Below are 25,970 nucleotides of genomic sequence, written 5' to 3'. Positions count from 1 at the left end.
TTCAATAAAATCAATCTGTAAATTCTTGAATCAAATTGTATCGAGGCATATTGAGGCATCCGCAAATATTTTATCGTGGTGTATGACGATCAGTATCATCATATCATATCATATCATATATCAAATGAAATAAAATATCATATATCAAATCAAATATCATATCATATCATATCAAATATATCATATATCATATCAAATCAAATATCATATATCAAATCATATCTTATCAAATATATAATATATCATATCAAATCAAATATCATATAATGTGATATCATTTTTATTACTATTCTATATCGTAAGTAAAATGAAATGTGAAAATATCTTAGTGTTAAACGCAGACTTTATTTAGGCCAAAAACCCATTAAAAAAATAAAAAGAGCCTTTGACTTTGATTTTTTTGGAGGGTTTTGGCCGATAAAAACATTCCTGGAGCACTCCGTTGAACTAAATGTGAATAGAGTTCTGAACAAACATTGACTTAACCTAGTTGTTATCCTCTGTACTAAAACTTATTCTAACCCTAACTCTATCAGTCTGCTAATACTTTCATAGTAGCTGCAAATCAGCTTACAGTACAGTGGACCGTAGAAATAGAGTGTAGCTGGATATTCATATTTCACCGCATCCTTTATAAGAAAAGGTCTGCATCACTCTCATAACTCATGTACACTAGTTTTCTCAAATGACAGTGTCTACAGGCCCTGCCGTCCTGCTTCCCGCATGCTCCCCGTACATACTGTACACATATAAATATTGCACACTGCAGAAGAGTAGCGCGACAGTGGTGTAAGTGCACTTGACCTGAGCGTCTGAGCTGCATTAGGACTCGGCGTCGGGCGCTGATTGGCTGATCACAGCGAGTAATCTCTTTAGCGTTCAGAGGACACCGTGTTTAGCCGGACAAACACACACCGGCTCTCCGCTCCGCTGCTCTCTGGCTATTAAATGTTTTCATATGACGGTGCGGGAATTTCATTTTTTTTTTCCCACATGCAGTGTTGTAAACATGGCTCTGTGCATGAGCTTTTATGAGATTTCAGTCTCAGGTAATGAGTTTAGGCCTGTTGTGTAACGGGATTAACACTTATAGTAACCCTCGGCCACTGGCTCTGCCTCAAAAAGTTGCTGTACAGGTATACTACTTCTCGCTCAGACCAGTGCATGCAGCAGCAGCAGCGGAGCAATTACATTATTTATTTTTAGGTTTAGACGTATTTAAATACTATTATTAAATATGCAGCATTCTACATTAGAGTCCAGATAAAGCTAAAAAAATTAAATAAAATAAATAAATAAATAAAATGAATTTAGTTATGTGCAAAATCATGTAAGAAGTAATAATAATAATAATAAAAAACAATTTATAGTAAAAATGTCAATATTTTAGCTTTTACAAACTGAACTTAAATTACAATTAAATAATATATAATATTTAATTAACTGATATAAAGTTCATTTTTCGACCTGCTAAAATGTCTGTACCTCTATAATACACTGAGAATTGCTATAAAAATGCAGCCAGTATGTATGAGACAGTCACGTGATGATCCACAAGCTGAAATAAACTAAGTGCGCGTAATGTCACACAAAACTCACGCTTAACCGATAACTAAAAAGATGAATATACCTTTCAAAAACGGTACATTCACTGTAAACTTCGTTTGTTAGTCTTTCACCGCATCGAGAAAGCTAACGGTTGAGATTTTTACTTTGCATTTTTAGCCAGTTTATTCATTTACCGCCGTAAGCACATTGCATTGTGGGATACGGTGTGTTTCATGCAGTCCGTCCTGGTTGTGTAAAGCGTTCTGGTGACTTCATGCACGCAGAAAATCAGCGTTAAGTTGTGTACGGTATGTATGGATGCAAAAGTGTTAAAGTTCTCGGAAGGACAATGTCTTAATTGGATTAAATATTGATTAAATATAGATTAAATGTTAATATCATAGCACATTGCATACAAACAAAAATAAAAAACGTCAAACCATTTGTTTCTCTCATAATATACGTTTTATTCTCTTTATGTTAATGTGTTTCGTTATGGGATTTTTAAGTTCATGTTGGTTTAATGATATTTGTATATTTTGCATCACTCATGATTTATGTTTATTTATATAATCATCTATCTGTGTATTGGGGCTGCCAATAGATAAAGCTTTATTGATCCAGTACATTTCTGAAGTTGTTTCTCAAATATTGAATTTGGTCAATTTTGTACCGAAATACAGGCAACGCACGTTTCTTTTTCTACAGCACATTTCATACTCAGTGCAAAATAATCACAACAGATGCACGAGAAAAATGAATAACAATAATATGAAAATGTAAAATGCATTAAACTGCTGCACCACACACACACACACACACACATATATTATGTACACAACTGCTATTTTGTGATTAATCACAATTAATTGCTAATCAGCGTTAGCTAAAATAAACTCAATGCATGAAATGTAGTGCTATTCAGTAATATTATGTGATAATAATAATTCTTATGAATACGTTGGTAGCCCTAATTTATTTATTGTTTTATTTATGTATTAATTTTGAACTTTGATTTGTTTGTGCTTCGTCAGTGTCTGATTTAGTCTGTTGTTGTGCCCTGTGTGTGTGCTGAGCTGTTGAACATGTCTTTTTAGGGAACCTCCTAAAGAAGACGCAAAGCCTCAGTCAGCTCAGTGAGTACAAGACAACTCTTCCAGCGTTCAGCTCTCCTTCTCCACCCTTCTCTGTCTGACACACACGTGTCTGGCTCCGGGACATCACCTCTAGTTTTCTTAATACAAGTCCTTCGCTGATACTCTTCCTGTTTTCTTCTCACCCCCCTGACCTTTGACCCGTGTGTGTTGCTGTGGTCATGTAGCTGCTCTTCTCGTGATTCAGACTCGGCTGCTTTCTCCTCCTTCAGCCCTGAAGCTGCTGTTTCTCTAATCACTCGTCTCTTTTCAGTCGATTCTAGTCGAATCTGAAGCGGCATTAGACTTGTTTTAACTAAGATCATTTAATTAAATTTAAATTTAATTTTAATTAAAAAAAAAAAAAAAAAAATAATAATAATATATATATATATATATATATATATATATATATATATATATATATATATATATATATATATATATATACACACATACATATACTTTTTATTACCAGTAATTAAAAAAATTAAGAAAGCAAAAATACATTTGTACAAAAAGAAAAAGCAATGAATAAATAAATAAATATTTTCAGTGCAGGGTGTTGAAAAAATATTCATATTTAAATATAAATTATATATTTTTTATTTCATTTGTAATATGTATATATTATTTTTTTAAATTGTGAGAACCATGAACTTTTGGTCAATGAATGCATCTTTGCTAAAAAATAAAAATCCATGTTTTAAGAGACAATGGCCCAGTTTTACTAAACAAGGCAAATTAGTGCAAGAACGCAATGGAGGGGAAATTTCAACGCTAATATATCACGTGTGGCATAAATTAGACGAGTTGCAAAAACAAAAAAGTAAGTAAAAATAAATAAATGCCAAAGCACACTGAAAAGAACTAGAAGATTTGACAGACCCGGTATTGCGTGACTCCTAGTTGAAGGTTCAAAGTCGTCTTTTATTTCTTGCAGGCAATTAAAAATTGTAAATATTTAGGGCCGTTAGTAAAACTGGCCCTATATCTTTATCAAATATATTTTAATTTACTATTTCTTGTTTACGGAAATCCTCTAAAAGTTTTAACGTCTCTACAACAAAAAAAACCTTCTCAAGTACACGAGAAAAAAATGCTATATATTGCAGCATATATTCAACTTATTTTTGTGTAAACTTTTGACGTTGATTAATGCATCTTTGCTTAATAAATACGTACATAAATTCTTCTTAAGCCCAAACGTTTTAACCCTAGCTCAAACACTGATAGATCGAGCGTTACAGCACAGTTCGGCCAAACGTCCCGTGTTTCCTTGGAGTCGTCCCATCGAAGTTGAAGTGATAGAGGAACAGGCAGAAGCTCACCCCTCGGTTTTTGCCACTTGATGTTGCTATGCTTGTCTGAACAGGTGGAATCCTTTCAGTGGAATCACTGAGCTGGTTAGTAATGCTCTTCAGCCCCAGACAAAGTCCCCGAGCGAGGAGCAGCCCAAGCCGTAAGTACAGAGCAGGGCCTTCACTTCGTCCTCGGGCCATCCGAGATGCAGAGGAGTCCGTTTCTTCATCGGGTTTGGAGAAACGTAGCAGCGGATGCTCTGCGGTGGATGGGTGCCGTCAGAATGAGACTCCAGTCCACCAGTTACTGTCTTGTGAAGCGAACGGCCGTGCGTTTCTCAGAAACAAATCCGTCGTTGTGGCACTCCCGCATTGTTTCAAGTCACTGTCTGAACTCTCGTTCTGACGGCACCCATTCACTGCAGAGCATCCGCTGGCAGACGCATCGCAAATCAAATGGTTTTTCATACTATATTTCATAACAATACTATGGTTCCCTGGCAGTTCGATCTAGCAAAGCGCTATTACCTTTTCAGTAGTCCCGCCCCTCCTCTACTCTGATTGGTCGGCTGTCTTGACTGCGGCCCAAGTGATGCAATGCTACTTTTCTCCAAATCTGTTCCTATCACCAAACAAACTCATCTACCTCTCGGACGCCCTTCCTTTAGTCCAGTCCAGTCTAGTGGGACTGACCCAATATATAGTGAATGGTTTGTCACCTTAAATAAACTACAAAAGAAATGAGGGCTTTATTTCAATACAGAGGAACTTAGTAGTAGCCATTGCTCTTACATGAAATAAAATGTACTTATCATGTAACCAAAACAGACATATATACATACATATATATATATCAGACCGAGTTACACAGCGACTTTTTCAAACTCGATACACCTATTTTTAAGCAGCGTATGCCTGTGTAATATTCTGTAATGCTAATGTAAAAGCAGCAGCCTATTGCATAATTACATAAGTGCTTTTTGTTTTATGCAGCTACTACCAAGTGCTAAGTACTAGCTGATTACTCTGTATCGTGGACACCTTAAAATGAAGTGTTACTGAAATGAGTAACGTTTTACTAGTGTTGCCAAGCAAGGGTGCATTTCTAGGGCACATCGTGTGAAAGTTAGCGCGAGCGCATATAGATAACACAGCCGACCGTATGTGCCAAGTCTGTTTTGCCCGATGGGTCCGGTGTGAACGCCATCCATCTCCTGCAGCTCAAAGCGAATGGCGTGTAGAGCATGTACACTAAAAGCTGTCACATACTTCACCGCTCCCTGCGTCTTAAAAAACAATGCAAAACGCCCCCCGGATCAATAAACATCTGATGAGTAGGTGTTTTCTGGGGATAGATTATCGATCGAGTCTGTCTGCATTAGGTTTGGACCCCGTCTCTCACCCCGAGTCTTATTATAGCCTTAGACGCTCCTGTTTTCAGTATGCTTTCACTGTGTGGGGCTAACGCCGAGCGTCAGGCCTGTTGTATTAACGCTGAATAAGGCACTTAATAAAACCCCCAGCGCTTTCCGAAACACAGAGAACCTAACGGTTACCGTTTCCTTGTTTCATACATTTTCTGAATAAAAGGTACAAAATCTGTCGGTGGGGCAATCCTCCTTCAAAAGGCCATTTATAGTAATATGAACACCTTATGGCCCTGTTTCACAGCATTTATCATTTTTATAAATATGCCTTAGGCGTGCATGTAAAGTCAAAACAAAGGCACTGATATGTTTTAATATCTCTTTCAGGTGAAACAGCTCAGACTTAGATTTAGTCTGGGAGTAGGCTTAAGCCTCGTCTCTGAAACTGGGGTATATGTGTTCATGTGTACTTTAAAAGAAGGCAATATGCATCTTTTAAGATGGAAAAAAGGTACAAAAGTGTCATTTTCTTCTAAAAAAAGTGTGTAGATACTTTTTTTTTTACTTGAAAGTATTATTAGTAAAATAATATTTATTCATATTTAGATTAGCTTTTCATTTAGTAGCTTTGGTATTTCTACGTGCTTTATATTTTTTCTTTTTCTCTTGAGCTATTTTTCTTTCAGATTAGATTGAATAATTTTTTACTAGTGCTGTCAAATGATTTATCATGATTAATCTCATCCAAAAAGAAAAGTTTTTTATATGTGTGTGTATATTTATTATGCACATATAAATACACACACATAAGAAATATGTGATGTTTATATATTATATAAATGAAAAAATATACCTATGTAGATACATGTAAATATATGTGTTTATATATACAATATATATATATATATATATATATATATATATATATATATATATATATATATATATGTAATTAATCACAATTAATTATTTGACAATTTTTTTCATTTTAAACCATTGCATGGCAACATTTCTCATTTTTAATTTATGCACTTTTTGTAAAGTTTAAATACGTCATCTAAAATACGTCATATTTCAGCTTTAGTTCAACTAACAAAAATGAAACTAAAAATGTTTCATCGTTTTAGTTGACAAATACAAAAGAGGTACAATTTGGGGTTTCATAAATGTATTTATTTTAAAACAAAAAAAAAATCTCACATTTGTTGAACAGCTTTCAGCTACAATATATAACAACAAAAGTAGCCAGTTGTAAATGCATCCACTTGATATAAAAATATGATTTTCAGAAGAAAAGCAAGCTTGAAAGCCCACTCCTAAACCATGGTGTAAGAAAACTGTAAGAAAAAGTATGAATGAAAACAAATTAACAAAATGTTTAAAACAAAGGGTTTTATTTAATTTATGCGTTTTACTAGATAAAAATACAACTGTTTGTACGTTTTTTTTCTTCTGGGGCCTGAAAGGAATGAATTATGTCCAATACTGATAAATAAAGAATATTTTTTAGGTCTCTGCTGAACTTTAAATGACAAAATACTACGAAAAGCGCTATGAAGTCCCGTTTTGAATCAAACGATTCGCCAAATGCGCTTTGAAATCCCGTTCTGAATCAAACGATTCGCGACGCGTGATCCGATTCGAGCGCTTCGAATCATTTTGCGACGCAACGGTTTAACTGACTTAATCTCAAAAAGCTCATTTGATACATTTTTTTCGTCGTATTAAAAACATTGCGTGACATTCACTTGCCTAAACAAACGGATTCATCACGTGCGTCGTTAACACGCCACACTAACACGGTTAGGTTATAATTAACCTTAAAAGGCCGTATGTATACCAGCTACATAATAAAAGTCCGCCTCTGCTCTCCACAGGAAGCTGCACCAGCAGTTCGAGATGTACAAGGACCAGGTGAAGAAGATCGGGGAGGAGGCTCAGAAGAACCCGGAGCAGAAGGGAGACTCGCCCACCTGTGGGATCTGCCACAAAACCAAGTTTGCCGATGGCTGCGGCCACGTCTGTTCTTATTGCCAAACCAAGTTCTGCGCGCGCTGCGGAGGACGCGTCTCCCTCCGCTCCAACAAAGTACGTCTGACTTTGAGATTCCCACACCTGCCGCGCTTTAGCCGCAAAGTTAGGAAGCTCGCCATTACATCTCACGACCACAAGAGGGCGCCGAAACGTAGCGAGAAAGTATAGAGCGCCAGAGTGTTTCTACATCCGGGGTCCGCTCAGACGCGCCGCGCGTGCACTGCTGGGCGGTCCATCGCCGATCAATTCTAGTTAGTGGCACGCTCCGTTATATGGCATATTTCCACACTACTGTTCGATTGAACTTTTTCATTGAACGGGAAATATGATGATATTTTGACATCATAACATTTTCAACAACACGAAGCGCGTTTAATACTCAATTACGTCAAGGTTTCTCCGTCTGGGCTTCGTGAAGAAACCGCGGGGGGTTTGTGTGAGTTTAATGAAAAGCCTGGATTTTTAAAGCACAGCATTTTACAGTAATAATAAAAAAAATCTATGAAAAAATATAACTTTTTTTGATCATTTGCATGTCATGCAAACCCGGGTAAAAACAAGCACGCTTCCGTAATGTAATTAAAGTGCTCTATTTTCAGGCACTAATTTTGTACTTAATACACTAAAAATGATTCGTTAGTACTTTTTAAGATGAACTTAAGATCATCTAAGTGTACTGTTTTGAGACACAGTGAATATGAACTAAAATACCCTTTTAACATGCTTTTAAAAATGCATGTAGTTATCACTCGTAGCACACTTTCATACACAAGTGGTAACTAAATACATACAGTGTTTGTTTTGCTCTTGCTGTAGTCACGCTTTCTCACAAAATGTGACGTGCATTTTGTAGCTTTATTGTTTTCGGAGATCGGCAAAGTGATTATTGGAGATTTATCATCCCTTAACAGCAGAAAAACACATGATTGCTGTCTTCCTCTGAGCCACAGTACAACTACTGGCTCAATACTCGAACGATATTCACGTGTATGAATGACAGAAGAAAACGAACATAAGCCAGCCGATACAGTATCCAAACAGTGACAGAAAATTAGTAGTCATTTTGCATTAAATGGAGCATTTGATACTTGTATATAAATTTGAGTATTATCAGATTTTGGTGTAGCTGTAGTTTTGTTTTATAGTAGCCAGTGCACCACTGAAGTTTAGACCGCATGAATCAATACTAATAGTACAGTCCCCTCTCATTTTCTTTCTATTCTTTTTTTACTTTCATCACTTTCATAAGTGTACAGCAGGGGGACAAATTGTTCAGCAGCTCCTCATTTTCCTAGTGTTTATTTTCTCTTTATGCTTTTGTCATTATGATTAAATTCTCACAAGCGCTTTTATCACGGACCATTAATGTTGTATAATAGTGATTTACAATGACATTCGGATGTATCCAAAAATAATGCACTTAAATGTCACATGCTGCAGGCAGATTGCGTTTCAAGAATATGAAAAGTTTGGGCTATGAATATATTTATGATAGCACACACACACATACAGGCAGATACACACACACACACACACACACACATATATATATATATATATATATATATATATATATATATATATATATATATATGAAGAGTTTGTTTGGAAAAACAGAAACTCCTCATGTGTCTTTAATTGTACTTTCAAATTAATGTAATACTGCAGTTGGGTTACTTTGATTAGGTTACAAAAAATAACAAAAACGCCATAAAACAATAAAAAAACGTGATTTTTGTAAATATAAAAAAACAAAAAAGTTCACTGTTTTTGAAGTAAACTCTAAAGTGTTTATATATTAGACTAATCGGCTTCTTGCGGATCAATCACAAGAAGCCCCGCCTTCTAATTAAAATAGCCAATCACTGATCTCTGAAGTCAGCGCATCGCCGCATTTGCCGTCAGAAGTTACGGTTGCTATAGAAACAGTCAGCGTTCTGAGGCGCACGCGCACTGGCTGATCTTTTTATAACGCCATTTCAGCAAAATAAACAACGATTATCGCACAGTTGTAATCAGATTTCATTGTTGTGATTTCAAATTTGAAATTTAATCGGAAACTTTAGGAGAATTTGATGTTCCCTAATACAAAAAGATAGGAGCTGCACTTGGATGCCCGATGCGTGGAGAAGATGGCCAGCAAAATTAAATGCGTGTTATTCATTTAATGAAGTATGAGTGACACCTGCTCGGCGTTATGTTGCATATTTCATCTTTAATTTTGAGGCCACGCCCTTCCCGTCTAATAAATGCTCCTCGTGGAGATCAGTTGATGCGTGCGCGCGTCTTTGTGACAGCCTGCATTTTCCGACATTAGTTTTCTGTTTCAAGTATGTTTATATATATTCATATTTCCATTAGTTTATACCGTAATGTTGCTTGCGATCTCGAGCTACGTCGCAAAAAAAAGTTTTTCATGTTTGACAGAATATATATATATATATGCTTCACGAATCATTTGATCCAAAATGGGACTTCAAATCACTTTTGCAAATCATTGTATTCCCCTTATTGTATCGCTATACAAATCAAACCCCTGCATATATATATATATATATATATATATATATATATATATATATATATATAGTGTGTATTAATCTCAATCAAACTAGAGTTGGGTTATTTTGATTGGGTAAAAATAAAGAAAAAGAAGCTAATACAAACATAACATGATAAAAAAAAAAAACAACTAGATTTTTGAACACAAAAAAAAGAAAAGAAAAAAGTTGATCTGTTTTCTACAAACTATTTATATTCATATATTTACAATACCAAAGTTTGGGGTTGGTTCAAGGTTTTCTAATCTTTCTACAAGTATCCATGCTCGGCCATACTGCTTCTACTTGATCAAAATACAGTAAAACCACTAATATTATGAAATGTTATTACAGATAACTTTTTTACACCGTGTATATTAAATTTAGATTACAATGCAGTCGTCAGTGTCACACGATCCTTCAGAAATCGTTCCTATATGCAGATTTGCCGCTCAAGAACCATCCCAGTTATTACCATAACCACTCTCCGCAGCGGTTTCTCTCGACTCCGAGGCGCTTCATCGGGTGCCAGGTCGATCCGACCCTATCAGAGTAAAGTGTACTGTACGTAATGGCGGCATAATTTCAAATGATTTATTTAAACGAGCGTCACTTCGTTTAACACGGCCCCTGTTGTGAAAACGGATCCCGAGCTTTGTTGCTGGCGTCGATTGGCTCACCTCAGACATCTGCTTCGGCCAGACAGTAGCTTTCGGTGCACAGAGATTATTTACATCCTAATTTGTCGGCCGCCTGCGCTCTCTCTGCCCTCGGAGGAGCAGAAGAATGTGGAAAATAACTTCACTGACGGTCAATTGTTAATCGGCGACTAATTCACTATTCACAGCTCATGAATGATGAACGATGTGCATAATGCATAGTGTTTAGCGAGGGCACGGCGGCAGGAAGATCTGTGCATGTTTCTGATGAGATAACACCGCGATAAACGGCACCTGTATGTAGTTAGCGGCGATCGCCCCGGCTTGAGTTCTCGGCCCGGCGGAGGAGAGGACCGGAGCGGCCCGAGGAAACGGCAGAGCGGGCTTTGAGGAGATCTCGGCGACGGGCTTCTGAACGGGACGGCTAACCGGAACCATAGCTTTCAGATCAGCTGAGGCCTGGATCGGTTCGGATCGGTTCTCGGGAGGCGAGGTCAGCTCGATTTGATCGGGCGAAATGAAATTAACTGAATTGCGAGGAATTGGTATTTTGGAGGCCGCCGGGAGGTTTCGTTCTCGTGGTGTTGGGCTGTCACGGACACCGGCGCTGTGTGTCTGATGTCAGTGTCAATGGCTGCACATGTTAGTGAGGACGTGGATTGAGTTCCCGCTCAGTGCTAGATGACCAGATTCTTTTTCAGCGCTGGGACAGTGATGTCATGGAGCTCCACGCCCTTCAACACACACACACACACACACACACACACACACACACACAGGGAGGGAGAGAGAGAGCATTTCATATGGGAGGCCTGCCTCCTTCACACACTCCATAATAAAGGCATTAGCTAACAAGGGTTAGCAGAATAAGTTGACTCGCTCGCAAAGTTTCTCATCGTACCCTGTATGTTTTGAACCCGTCAAAATAAAGATATCAAGCGCGGCCTGGTTGACGTGTACAGCAGGTGCAAAGTTACTTCCTGTTAGCAGGACGTCTGAAGTGAACTTGCGTACCATGCATTGTTACTGCATTTATGGTGGGCCTCAATACCTTATAATTCGAACCACTGCAAGTGTTGATTGAGGTACGTCTAATTAACATCCAATCACGTGTGTTAAAAAGCATAGCTACGTAGTGGCTGGACATATTTATGAAAAGATTGAATTAAAAAAAAAAAATAGCACGGACACCTTTAATGCACATAGGTATAGTTCACCAAAAAATTGCATCGCTTTTAGGCCTTTAAAGCAGTTTAGCGTAATAACTAGTGTATTGATTCTTTAAAGTGAATGGGTGCCGTCGGAACGAGAGCCCAAAGGGCTAATAAAAGCAGATGGTATTTTTGCCAGAAGAGGTAGTTTAAAGTGAGAAATGACTAATTGATGGACTGGAGCGGTGTGGATTACTTTGATGGTTTTATCAGCTGTTTTGGCGTTATTGTGACGGCACCCGTTCACCGCACAGCAAGCGCAAATTTAACATTACGCCCACCAGGCTCCTTCTTGGTAAACCTGCTCAATTTGAGGCGATTCGCAAACCGATACAAACCGATTACATAAGAGCCGATTCTGTTGCACCGCGAGGCGTCGGGTGAGAATGAAGCGAGTTTAATGGCGCCTTGACTTCTAGTGTTTCCCTCACGCCAGGCGCATCGAAGTTTTGGGCCATTTTAATTAAAGGCATTTAGCCCAAACGACAACGTTTGTGTTGCAGATCTCAGTGAAGTCCACGCAGACCTCGTTCCCGCGTCGTGAGCGCGCGCTGGGTGAACTTCAGTACACGCGCTCGCTCGGTTTTTAGCGTTCACTGCGTCTGGCTGCAGCTTCGCGTCTGTTTTACCTGTGTTTTTTCGGGCGGTTTGAGGCGGCATGCATTCGTAATGAACTGAATTCCGGCTTAGCGGCAGCATCCGTAAATAATGTAGGCTAAAGCGGAGAGCAGCGAGTTCCTCAGCTTCGCCGCGCACGCAGCCTGTTAAACGCCGGCGGGTTCCGCTGTCGGGCATGCGCACAACCGACAGCGGCGTCTCATGCCGTTCTCAGAATCCGGTTTCTCGTTCTGACGGAAGCAGCGGGGTCCATTAAACGCTACGAGGATCTCCTCTGTCGACGGATACAGAATGACTCGCACCGACGAAATGGGTAGGAAAACTATTTGTTACGGGGAACGCTTGACGTTAAAAATGTTTTTTTTTTTTTTTTTTTGCGACAGTCCACCTGTGTAGGTGAGACCGGGGCTAGTTGTCACGGGGTGCCAGAAACCAGTCAGAAGTCTAGTTTCATCAAAAAATATGTCGATGTACGCTTTTTTCTTGTTCAGTATCGTCTTAAAACAAATAATTTAAACAAGCGAACAAACAAACTAAGCGAAAAGTCACGCGTCAGATAGAGTTTTACTGAAAGGCTGAACTGTCTCTATTTTAATACATTGAAAAATGTGTTCTTTATTGAAAAATATACTGTATTGAGAACTTTATTTATTTGTTTGCATATGCAGTCAACTGCAGGTTGACAACTTACCCCATATAGTATTACAACATAAACACATAGACAAATAAATGCAGTTCATTTATTGAATTAAATAGATGTATTAAAATGTAGTCAACTATTTTCTTAATGAGCATCGGCAGGCAACAGTATACTGCTGGAATTAAAAATCCTGTTAATTTTCTTCATTGAGGAATTAGCTTTTAACGCTGAGTTCTGAGGTTGTTTATCATCTGTTTACTTTTTGAAGCTACCAGACCACATTATTTTGTATTAATTTATACTGTACAAACTGTACGTTCTCTTGCTCTATATCAACCCCACACATAAACGTATTCTAACATTTAATTTTTTTTTTTAAATTTAATTAAGGAGACATTGGCAGCGTCCTTAGCTCTGCCGTGTATGCAGTCAAACGATCAATCGTGATTAATACGTAGTCCATGCGTGTGTACTGTGTATATCTATCCGCATACAGCATATAAATATTTGGAAATATTTACACGTGTATATACCTTTCCATATTTCTATTCTCACATCTTACATTATGTAATATATAAACATAGCTTTTCTTCTTAAATATATACATGCATGTGTTTGCATAAACATTTATTTATATAGTTGAAGTTGGCTTCAACTGCACTGTTTCTGCATACTTTAAAATAGTTTTTCATTTTGTTATATTGTTAAATCGCAAGTCTCGTGTAAGCCAGTGGTTTCTCTGCGTTCCTCTGAATGCAGAAATGCGCGTCTAGCCCCCTGCAGTAATGCATTTCTCATGTAGCAGCATTTGCATTGAGCGCTTTAATGTCCTCAGCCCATTTGAAAGCAGTTCAGGCAATATTTCCTTATTACTTGGCCGTCACTAATGGCCCTCCTGTTCTCTTTTCTGAGCCCGTTCCATTCGCACGCAAACTCATTTTCTCCCTTTTGCGCCGTCCGTCTTTCTGTCCGTCTCTGGTGACTCAGCAGAGGCAGGTGACCACTCTCCTCCAGCAGCAGCTCTAATGGTTGTCATTGATTTACTCGCTCTCTCTGTCTCTCGCTGCGCTTTAGACGCGAGCGCGCAGTTGATAGAGGTGCGAGGCTGCCTTTCAAGCCTTCGCGGTCTCTGCCCAAATCGTAGGCTAGTTATTACGGTTACGAATTAAGCCCTGACCCCCAACGTAGGTCTCACGTTAACCTCCTGAGACCCAGAAAAACAACGTGGTCTTTTTCATGAATCACGTACTCGCCCTGACGGACGGTGCAGGGGCTTACACAGAGGCCAGCTTTATGTTCGTAGCATCTTTGTTATTGTATTGCATTTGTGCTTCTCGTATTCCACCCAATGTTAATTCGTCATTTTGTATGTAGGTGATGTGGGTATGCAACCTGTGCCGAAAACAACAAGAAATCCTCACCAAGTCGGGAGCGTGGTTCTACAGCGGTCCTGAGGGCTCCAGATCAGGGCCCCAAGCCAAAGTAAGGGGAGGCCGAGCCGGAGCAAACCAGGACCCTCTAAGAAACGGTTCAGGGATCCCAGGCAGGTCAGAAAGTCATACCTTATTCACTTTACTTGGCCTCGGACGGTGTATAAAATGTTGCTCGGTTCAGGTTGTGAGTAGGCTTCGGAGTCTGTCTCCGTTAGGATGTCTTGAGGATAACTCAAGAGTGGAAATGACTCAAATCGAGGATTTTTATTATTGATTTAATGCACACGGAAGAAAGCAAGCCTCACTGCTTTTATGTGCATATTTGTTATTGTCTTAGAAATGAGCAAAGTGCAATATGATTTATTTTTCCATTTAAGGATCTCAATTTTCCCTTTAAGAACGTTTACTCAAAGCAGCATTAATAAACGGGAAACTGCAAGTGTTCTTCGTAATAATCAGGCACACAATCATCTTAGAAATCCAGTTAACACTGTCTTGTTCAAAGCAACATTTAGTTTACAGTGAGAATTGCACACCTGAGGTTAAAACTAATGGATATGGATTTTGCAGTAACCGTGTTGTTACATTTTAAGAAGTGACCGTGAGTGATATGTTGTGATTAATATGTGCTTGCTTGCCAGCGTTATTATGATTGTGATATTGCGCTTCTATAAAGAGGTACATTTTAGCATACTTTCAAAAAGAGTACTTATTACAGAAATAATAGTTTCAATTATATACTTTAGAGTGAACTGAATATAATGTTTTTGGATTATTAATTGCATTAAAACATATTTTGCAGTTATTTGAACTTTAAAATACATTTTGACCTATACCTTTCTCCAAAAAACGGAAATTCTGTCATCATTTGAGTTTGTTCTTATGTGTAGATATTTTGAAGAATGTTGGTAATCAAATAGATGTTGGCCCCAACTTCCATTTTAAGAAACAAAATGGTATGGAAGTCAATGGGGACCATGAACTGCTCGATCACCAGCATTCTCGAAATATCTTCTTTTGTCTTCAACACTAGAAAGAAGTGTGAGTAAATAATGGCAGGACTTTCATTTTGGGGTGAACAATTGCACAAGTGCAGATTCAATACTATTAAAGGGGTCATATGATGCTGCTAAAATACATTACTTTGTGTAGTTGGTGTAATCCAATACATTTATGTGGTTTAAGTTTTTAAAAAAACATTATTTTCCGCATACTGTAAATTATTGTTTCTCCTCTAATCCTATTTGTACAAAGCTCATCGTTCTAAAAAAGCAAGGTGTGCTCTGATTGGCCAGTTATCCAGTGCTTTCTGATTGGGCGAATACCTTAAGCGTCTATTGAAAATTTTACGTCCCTTACCATAACGTGATGCCGTGTCCCAGCTCTATGACACAAAAACAATAAAACACATTACAAATGAGGCATTTGTTGCCTCCAGTGAAGACATAATTACTGATTATAATGTCTTACTGAAATACTGTCTCTGTACACGTTGCAACTACAAATGACCACAGCACTGTGTTCACTGCTTAAAACCGGCATTTGATTAGTAGTCTTTTAATTAAAAAAAAAAAAACATAACTTACTTAAAGGTTGTGAATCAGAAGCACCAGACTGTCCTTGCGGAGTTATAATTGCCTCACTTTACAGTCTCTGAGCACAGCCAGCATAGACTGCTCTGTCAGGTTCAGGAATCAGTCCTCTGTAAATGCACTGAACACACTCTAGTATTTGTGAACTGTTGAATATTGTTGTAAACACAGCTTAACCACTGATTTCCAGTTGTGTCCTCTTTTGGAAGCACAAAGTCATTTCAGTTTCACAGCGACACACAGCGTCTCCAGAACATGGCGCCCGCAGCAACACTGCAGCCAGAATAATAGCTCCGCCTTCTTTCTGTGTAAACAATTGGGTTGTAAAAATAAATCCTCTCCGTGATGTAGAAAAGTGGGGGGCATGTTTAAACGAGCCGTTTTAGGGGGAGTGGACAAGTCTATCATACAGAATATCTCTTTGGTTTTGAGACCGTGTCCAGGGTTGGCCTAACTCGGTCCTGGAGGGCCGGTGTCCTGCAGAGTTTACTTACTAGGCATGTTATGAACTTCATGCAGGTGTATTGAGGCAAGTTGGAGATAAACTCTTCCGCACAACGGCCCTGAGTTTGGACAGCTTGGGGATCTAATCTATGCACTAACAGCTTGTAACACTCCAGAAAGAAAGGATAATTTGAAATCGCATCACGACCCCTTTAAGCACAATTTTTAAAAATACTAGACAATGCTTAGGGTCGCTTTACATAATAACAGTACTAGTGATGCTTACAACCTTCATGACTTGAGCAGATATTTCACTACCAAGCTACAGACAGCAGTACCCATTATCTCTGGCCTGACTCATAAAGTGGACTAGAGATGCCGTCAGACTCTTTCCAGCAGATCATTAGGGGCTGTAAGTGGTCCAGGAACTAATGAGGAAAGTGCACTGGCTACACAGGCCGCATCGGCATCAGACGGACTCACACATTGAGCTCAGATAGATTATGGGAAATCATTAATTATGACAGTAATTCGGTTTTTCCACATATTATTCCATCTAGTACCAGTGTAGTTGGAATGGGACGCATGAGACGGAGCAGTTCTGTTTGATCGGTACATATGCATCGGATACGTTTCCTTTCATTTGCTGTTTTTTTTCCGTGTCAGAAATATCCCAATCGTCACGTCTCAAGGTTTCATTCAGCTATGCTCAGCAGTTTTTGAGTAAAAACACACACAGTATCCTTTTGGGTGACCACTTACAGTGTCTCTGTATTACTGTTGCAGAGAAAAACACCGCCGTATTAAAAGAGCAGGTCACTCGGAAATTGAAATTAGTTGAAAGCTCACCCTCGGGCCATATAGATTTATATAGATTAGTTTGTTTATTCATTAAAACAGATTTGAGCTTTTTCATCACTTCGCCAACGGATGCTCTGCAGTGAATGGGTGCCGTCAGAATCAGTCTAAACGGCTGATAAAAACATCCCAATAATCCACAGCAGGTACATCTTGTGAAGAGAAAAGCCGCATGTTTGTCAGAAACAATTCCATTGAGATGTTTTTAAAGGGACGGTTCACCCAAAATGAAAACTCACTTTCAGATGACACCGTGACTCAAAATCAGCCAAAATAAACCTGTGATGCTGTTTTTTGCCAACTCATTCAGCACTCCAGTTCCAGCTGTCGCTGAATGAATACCAATGAGCCGCCGATATACAAATACGTGAACTGAGCACACTGAACATTTTTATGGTTTCTCATTATGTAAAAATGTGTGCTGATGAAGAACAGTCCACTTTGCTTTAGGCATGCGGCACGTTCACATTTCACATCATTATTGGGTGCTTTAATAATAATTGTGGATCACTGTTATGTTTTGATCAGCTGTTTAGACTCTCATTCTGACGGCACCCATTCACTGCAGAGGAACCATTGGTGAGTGACGTAATGCTAAATTTCTCCAAATCTGTTCACGCGAAAAACAAACAAACTCTACATCATGGATGACTTGAGGGTGATGACTTTTTAAGGACATTTTCATTTTTATTTTTGGCTGAACTATTGCTTTAGTCCCAACATAAAGATGATTAAAATAGTTTTTAATAATTGTAAGAGAACTGCAAATTTAACACCACAACAATAACAGCACACAGTCGCCATATGGTTGGACTTCAGAACGATTTCTTTCACTTGTTTAAGTATAAAAACCATTGGCAGGCAGCCAATCAGAATCCACCCAAATTTAAAGAGCATGAGCATTTAAAGAGACAGATGACAAAACTGCAGGCTTACACACAATGTTGTCTCCCGCTGATCGTATTGTGTTTTCCCTCATATTTGTCCCTTACTAGAGCACTAGACTACTATTTTGCACTACATTAAGTGCTGGAGTACTGGAATGCTCGAGTGATGATCTTTTTGTAATGATGATTATTATGATGATGATGATGATGATGATGATGACGACAGCAGTCGTGATTAGCTTTTATAACGACGATGACGGAGAGAAAAAGAGAAACAAATAAAAAAAGGAGAAAACGTCCGTAAAATGTGGTCAATGCTTTTAGCAGCGCTAAGAAATAAAATAAAAAAAAACGTGTACTCACGCCCCAGAACGCCAAAGGAGATTCAATTCGCCACGTACAGAGACGCCCTTGGGTTGCCAGATCCTCTTCACAACATCACTTCCTGAAGTGACCAATTTCGAACGGCGTCGACGGGGTACACAACGAATTAGGTCGCTTCCTAAAGGTGTTACACGCAGAGTGCGCTGCCCCCCGTGAAATCAGGTCCGGCGCACGGGCTGTGTCTCAACAGCTAGTAAGCTGACTGCCCAGACATCGTATGCGTTCACCTACTAATGCATTTTTTAGGAGGCTCGCTATTTTTCCCTCTCTGTGCTTGTCCAGTTAGAGCTCACTGTAACGGCACGGTCCCGTTTGCGCATCTCTCACCGAGAGAGCCGTGCAATAAAACAGCCCGCGCGAGCGCGTCAGGAATGATGTGAGTGTGTGTGTGTGTGTGTGTGAGAGAGAGAGAGAGAGAGAGAGTCTGTGCTGCTCCAGTTTGTCTGATTCTCGAGGCGAGACGGTGGCGCATGGACGCAGCTCCAGATATTCCAGCAGCCGGTAAAAATGCAGCGCTGTTTTTCTCTCTCTCTGGCACGCCGTCAGACAGCATCCATCCCCCGCTCCCAGCAGCCGCAGCAGCACCTCAGGGCTGGAGCATGAGGCGCGCATCCATCAGATCTCCGGGAAAATATGGGACTTGATCGACACGGCAGCGCGTCGGATGTAGCGGTCGCGGGGCTGTGGGTGTGCTGCTGCTGCTGCTGTTTCCTCAAGTGAAAGACTACTGGGTTCGGTTAGGAAGGAGGGGGGCTAGGTGAAAATGCAATTTGGGACATTGCGACAGTTCTGTAGCTCTTTTCTATCGCATTTTAAGCCACCCCAGAACGCCTCGAAGCCGGAGCTGTTGGGACAGGCGCGGAACGGCAGGTGAGGCGATCGATCCCCGCTCCCCGATCATCACACCAGAGCTAAACAAACACAGAAACACATACCACACCGCAGCCTGACGCTCGGGCTCGAACCCTGCGCCTCCGTGCTGTTTGCTTTATTACAAGCACCATTCGTTATTATATGTAAATTCGATTATTTATATAACGCACCCATGCGAAGTGCCAAATCGATGCTGTTTATTTAATATTAGACTACTTGGCACAATGTAGAAAAGTGAAACGACTCCTTAACTAGCCTAGCTGGTGTGACTTTATAATCGCGATTAATCGCATCCAACATTGAAGTTTGCATATATATATGTATGTATATGTGTGTGTGTGTGTGTGTACTGTGTATATTGTTTATTATGTATGTGTACACGGTATAGGAGTGTATTTATATTTACTATGAAAAATATACACAGTACACATACTATGTAAACGGCTTATTTTGCATGCGATCGATCACAATCAGTCGTTTGACAGCACTAAAAAATGTTTTAATGTAGGTTAATGCAATCATTTAGCAATTTCATTCATAATATTCTTAAATGCGACCCACATAATTTAAAGGCTGACATAATGAGCATTAAGAAAGCATGTACAGCACTGACGATAATGTTGTTGCCAGCGCACTTTATTTATTTATAAATCCCAGATGGGAGTAATAGGGCAATGGGACAACATCAGGTTTTTTCTTTTACTCCCTTTCATAGTTTTTTTTAATCTAAATTCTTCCTTGCAAGTTTATTTTTGCGTAATAAATTGCTCTCCCTCATGCTTTTTTTTTTTTTTTTTTTTTTTTTGCTGATTCTTTGCTGGAGTGCATTTGAGAGTTTCTTTACGACGCTAATTCAGACTATGAGGAGCCTTGAGCTATTTATAACTCGAGCACAATAACTTTGGGGGAAAATGTCCTAGCGAGTCATTCAGCGAAGTCCTGATTTATTAAGCAATATTACGGCATGCCTGGAAACGGCGCATATGGGTTATATCATAATACAAACAAACAGCAGTGTATTTTTATTCACAAACGTACAGGCTGCAGCACGATGCTTTCTTGGACGGGCTCATTCACGGGCGCCTTTCGCAAGAGTCTTGTGTTCACAGGAGCGTCTTGTTCAAGTAACACTTTGTCATGTGCATGTGTCATCTGCATAATAAGCCTGAATGGGATGAGAAACCATTAGAGAGATCGCATGGCAGAAATAGTACTAAATAATATGAAATAATAACCCCAAAGACACTAATAACACAGATTATTTAGGCTTGTCTTCGGCGTTCGTGCTGGTGCTCTGCATAGTTCGCGTGTGTTGAAGAAACCCAGAGTGACATGACAATCTCGTTAATTAATAATCTGATGTATTTCTCAGTGAAACTGTATTTTAAATGAGGTACGGCGGGATTCTTACGAGCTTATAATTCACAAAGAGCAGCTAGATGTATAAATGAGTGGCACAAACGTACCTCGGCGCACGTTTTGGCGAGACGTGAAATATGTACCAACAAGTACATATTACTGCGGGTTCCGAAAGAAATGCACACTATATATATATCACTTAAAATCTTAAGAGTCATTGATGACTTAATGTTGACTTAATGTACCCGAACATCCAAATGGGAAGGACCTGAGCATAAATGTAAGTGTGTATATAAAGTTATTTGGAGAATGTAATCGCACAAAAGTGAAAAAAGCAAGTATATATACATAGCTATTTTTGTGGCGATGGACACTATTATTCAGAGGTTGTTTTTGGTTCACTTGCTTCACCTTTTGAGAGTTTTACCGTCACCCACAAATCACTTCACTTACGCTGCATAATGTTTTCTGATACATCAGTTACGTATTGGCAAAACGTCAGGCTTTAATGCAGTCGGCCGCTACATGGCTGCGAGAGACAGTGTAACTCCCCGTGAATGAGTCGAGTCTGCAATGACATCCTCATTACACGATTATTCAGCCGCTTCAAAGCCAGCAAGTGTAAATTATTTAAAAAAAGGAGAACGGATGAATCCAAAATGCATTGTATTGGTCAAAATGATCTTTTATGCCAAAGTCATACGGATGTTAAGTAAAGATCGTGATCCGTTACTGTAAATATACCAAAACTTAATTTTCGATAAATAATATGAATTGCTAAGAACTTAATTTGCACAGTTTAAGAGGTGATTTTCTCAATATTTAGATTTTTTTTTGCACCCTCGCTTTCCAGATTTTCAGGTAGCCGTATCTTGGCCGGGTACTGTGCCATCACGACAATGGAGAAATGATTTATTCAGCTTTCAGATGATGCATGAATCTCAGTTATGCTAAATTGACCCGTACGACTGGTTTTGTGGCGCAGGGGCATACATTTATATTTAAGAGGATATTCAGTAGACTCCCAAATATATCAAATATAATAAATAAGCGATTCGGTTAGCGTGGACTGCAGCGTTTCTACACATTTCTCTCGTCCCTTCTTACAGTCCTGGCTGCTACTGTATTTGCGAAATCCTTATACCCACTTAGCAGCGACCCATCTCTCAACGGACCGAATCATTTTCTTGCATCCCGCTCTCGGTGCTAATGCTGTTGATATCGCACGTGAGTGGTGGGCTACAGAAATGGAATCTGACTCCCTCAGATGTCCTAATTAATTGCCGGCCACATTTCGGCCTCTTTCACTCTGGCTGATTTACTCCTTCAATCATTGATTATTTAGGAGCTGTATTTTCTCTAGTGTACTCTCTTCCCAAAAGCACTCGCTCTGAATCAGTCAGGCCTTGTGCGCCAGCTCCTTTTAATGGAAATCCAAACCGATCGATGGACAGTCAGAGCAGCCCATCCCGCTGCGGCCTGGAGCTGGTGTAATGCTGGACCGGATGATTCGCTCTTTTCAGGTAGCGGAAAGTCAAAGATGAAAGTAAATAAGCATCGTATGTTAGGTTAAGGGGCACGTTTCAGTTGATGTGTTCCCTAAGGCTGCTTTTATTTGCTTTACACATTGATAAACATTTTTTCACCGTCAGATCAGCATATTAGAATGGTTTCTGAAGGATAAGTATGAGTAAGGAAGCTGAAAATGCATATATATATATATATATATATATATATATATATATATATATATATATATATATATATATATATATATATATATATACTATATGTAAACAAAAATAAATTTTTTTATTTTGGACGCGATTAATCATTTGACAGCACTAATTTTAAAATATATTCACAATTTTTTTTTTTTTTTTTAACAAAATTGCTATTTGTAATGTCATTTTAAGTAAACAAATGCAACCTTTATTGTAGCTTAACTATTTTAACAGTAACTTATATTTCTTAACAATAATTTAAAAAAAGTCTTGAAAATATTTTTTTTATACCTTGCACAGACCCTTGACTGTACACGTTTAAAGCAAAATGTATGATGCATATAAAGTAGTCAATGTATGTGAAGTCTTGTTTTTCTTCGGTTCTTCAGACAAAGTGCAAATGGAACTAGATTTTGATATTTTTTTTGCGAGCGCTGCTCACCTGTTCAGATCAGTGCTGGGCTGCTGTGGGTGTTTGCAGAGGTGTTGCTAAAAAAGGCAGCTGTGTGTGGTTTGCAAGGAGTTCTGAGTGCTTTGTTAAGTGTTACTACTCAGTTGCCATGGTGTTGTGGGTGCATTTGCCCCGCCGGTTACTTACTGGCCCATCAAATAAAAGCCCTACCTGGGCATGAGCGATTGGGCAAGAAATAAAATCTTGATATTTTGTTCAGAAGGTTTGGTAGATCGAAGAAAATCTACTTTTTCTTTAATGTTCAACTAGTAAACCCAAAAATGAAAATGCATGATTCACGTAACATTTTCTGGCAACCCGAAGTGTCAAAACGCTATTGGGTAAACTGGAAGTGGGCGGGGTCACACAAACCATAACTAAAACAGACATTCTGACACCGAAGACACATTTCACAGCAGAATGACAGGTTTTTCAGAGAAACCAATATTTAAACGTAACATTTTGTTTTAAAGAAGCAGTCCTCGCTCTAGTGGTTAATAATCATAACCGCATGTGGCACGTCACAGAATTTTGTTTGGATGAATTAATCAAAAGCAGGTGTGTTGCGGTATTTACTAGTGTTTGTAAATATTAATCTGCAAATGGTTTTTTAAATATTCATAATGTACTTGCTTATTATATACTATATTTTGTATTATATATTAGAAATTTATACATACTGAACACAAATTACAGACAGATTCTTGCTACACCAAACTAAACTAACCCTAACCAATTCATATTCAATTCAAAGTACTTATAGTTAATTATCAATATGTAATTAAATCTATAATTATAAACTGTGAAGCATGTTTCTTAAATACCTGTATTTCTATGCTTCAGTGCAGTGAAATTGTATCTTGTAACCTTGCATTTTTCCATTCCGTCGCTCCCATCCTGTGTTTTTTCAACACAAGAACGGATTCTGAGTAAATAGCCTCTTAGGACTAGTAGAGGAGAAATGTCCAGTCCTTCATAGAGCATGTCAAATGTGATGAAACAGAATGACTGAAGCAGTATTTTAGATGGTGTGCAATGAGATTGGACCAGCCACGTATTTTCAAAGTGCGCTTTTTTTTTTTTGTTGCGCATCAAGGAACTTATTTGGTAGGTTTTTCCATTATAGTTTATACTTGTTTTTTTCCATAAATAAATTCACACTGCACACGTTTATTTTTAAGGCACATTTTAAGATTTTGTACACATCTTGACATTTCCATCTAGTCTAGTGTATATATATATATATATATATATATATATATATATATATATATATATATATATATATATATATATATATATATATAATGTCTATGTGATTTTTTTTTTTCTTTTTTTTTTTTTTTTTTTGCTCTGAGTTTTTGAGTCGTCATTCATTTCTAAACAGCGTGGGCTGAGTTATAGCAATAACAATAGTGAGCGTTGCCTTATCATGCAGCACTAATAAGGTCAGGGCGGATGCAATAGACAAGGTGAAGATAAATCAAGACTTCGGTGTTGGTTTATTGATCCTTACTGAGGTTAAATTTAAATGATGCCATTTAGCTGGCAGGATATTTGTCCTAATAAGATCATTGATTGGTTGATTAACAGCGACGTGAATCTATTGAGCGAATTCCACCAATGAGAAAGATGATTTCTGAGCCACTGTCACAGTCATTCTAACAAAAAGTAGCCGCTGAAGAACATAAAGAGATTGCGTTTGAAGGAGAAGATGCATTTAGCATTAAGGGCGGTCAGTTAGATGGCAGCGGCCTTGCTTAGTCAAGAGGAACAGATCAATGCATGCGATGGAGGCTGCTTGACCTTTGCCTAGTAGGTCAGGGTTCTCAGATCACGAATGGAGTTATTTATGTAGGACAGACGAGCGTCTGCCAATAATATTTCAACATAAACATTTAGCCGAGTACTTTTACCTTTGGAATTTGTGGAGGAACAAGACAAATGTGAAGTGTACCTGTGGAGATGTTCAATGCATTTCAAGAAAACAGGGGGGAAAGTGATGCAGTGACTTTGTGAGTTATTGTAATATATGTAGTATTTAGGGTTGGAGGAGCAAATAACATACAATACTAATAAAATCGAATAGAATTTTGGATTCTTTTTAGCGGTGTTGGAATTGGATCGAATTATTGACATAATCGTAATCGAATTGAATCGTGAAACCGGTGCTGATTACTTTCTTATCTCTCTCATTTGGCTAAAGGCTGGAATAGCATTTTTCTCAGATAATTGCTTGGTCTGGGCTAAAATATTGATAATATCGATAACCGATTGTCATTTTGATGAACCAGTATCTACTGTTAAATCCCAAGAATTGATCTATGCTGTTATCGGTTGATGTGTGGACAAAACTTAAACATTATTTATAGCATGCCTATCATCCAATAAATCACAGTAAGCTTTGTGCCTCGTTACTTAGCAATGTAAGCGCCAGCTTTTCAATTCTGTCAAATTTACTATGAAATTTAAACAATAAATACAGTTTTAGCTGCCTTTGTTCAAACAAGCACATCAGATCAAATCAACCGATCATCTCCTTCTCTTTACTACTAGTTATAGCACAAAATAAACATGAATCAATATCAGAAGGTGTTGAAAGATTCAATACGTCTTACGGGTATAAATGTCTCACGTAATCGCTCAATCGGCGTTAGAAACCTATGTAGACTGATGCTAGTTGGTACGTAATACACGCGTGCATAACGTTAGTGTTTAACATTTATCGTTTTCAAAAATGTACACCTTGAAACTTCCTAAAATGTTGCCGTCATGCAAAATGCATAAAAAGAGTTATTTGTCTAAACGCCCCTAAACTGAGAGAAACTTTTCCCGTCTATACCAGATTTCTTATATATCTAAATAAATCGTTATCAATCGCAACCGAATCGAGCTTGTGGATCGAACTCTGATT

General features: G+C 38.6%; 1 protein-coding gene across 19 annotated transcripts in view; it reads left to right on the top strand.

The window, feature by feature from the left end:
• The window catches only part of rims2b (regulating synaptic membrane exocytosis 2b), a 125,203-nt gene that overhangs the window by 29,047 nt on the left and 70,186 nt on the right, over nt 1-25,970 (top strand). For 15 of the 19 annotated variants that reach the window (XM_043216977.1, XM_043216975.1, XM_043216969.1 and 12 more), the window contains exons 2-5: nt 2,646-2,684; nt 4,057-4,143; nt 7,227-7,437; nt 14,426-14,598. In XM_043216977.1, coding sequence (XP_043072912.1) covers nt 2,646-2,684; nt 4,057-4,143; nt 7,227-7,437; nt 14,426-14,598 — 510 coding nt within the window. Of the gene's footprint in view, nt 1-2,645; nt 2,685-4,056; nt 4,144-7,226; nt 7,438-14,425; nt 14,599-19,129; nt 19,520-25,970 lie in introns of those variants that run through there. The other 4 variants (XM_043216972.1, XM_043216973.1, XM_043216978.1 and 1 more) reach the window with 2 other exon arrangements.

Source organism: Puntigrus tetrazona, chromosome 19 (assembly GCF_018831695.1).
Source record: "Puntigrus tetrazona isolate hp1 chromosome 19, ASM1883169v1, whole genome shotgun sequence".
NCBI lineage: Eukaryota > Metazoa > Chordata > Actinopteri > Cypriniformes > Cyprinidae > Puntigrus > Puntigrus tetrazona.
Note: the sequence above shows the minus strand (reverse complement) of the source record. Positions and strands in the feature narration are given on the sequence as shown.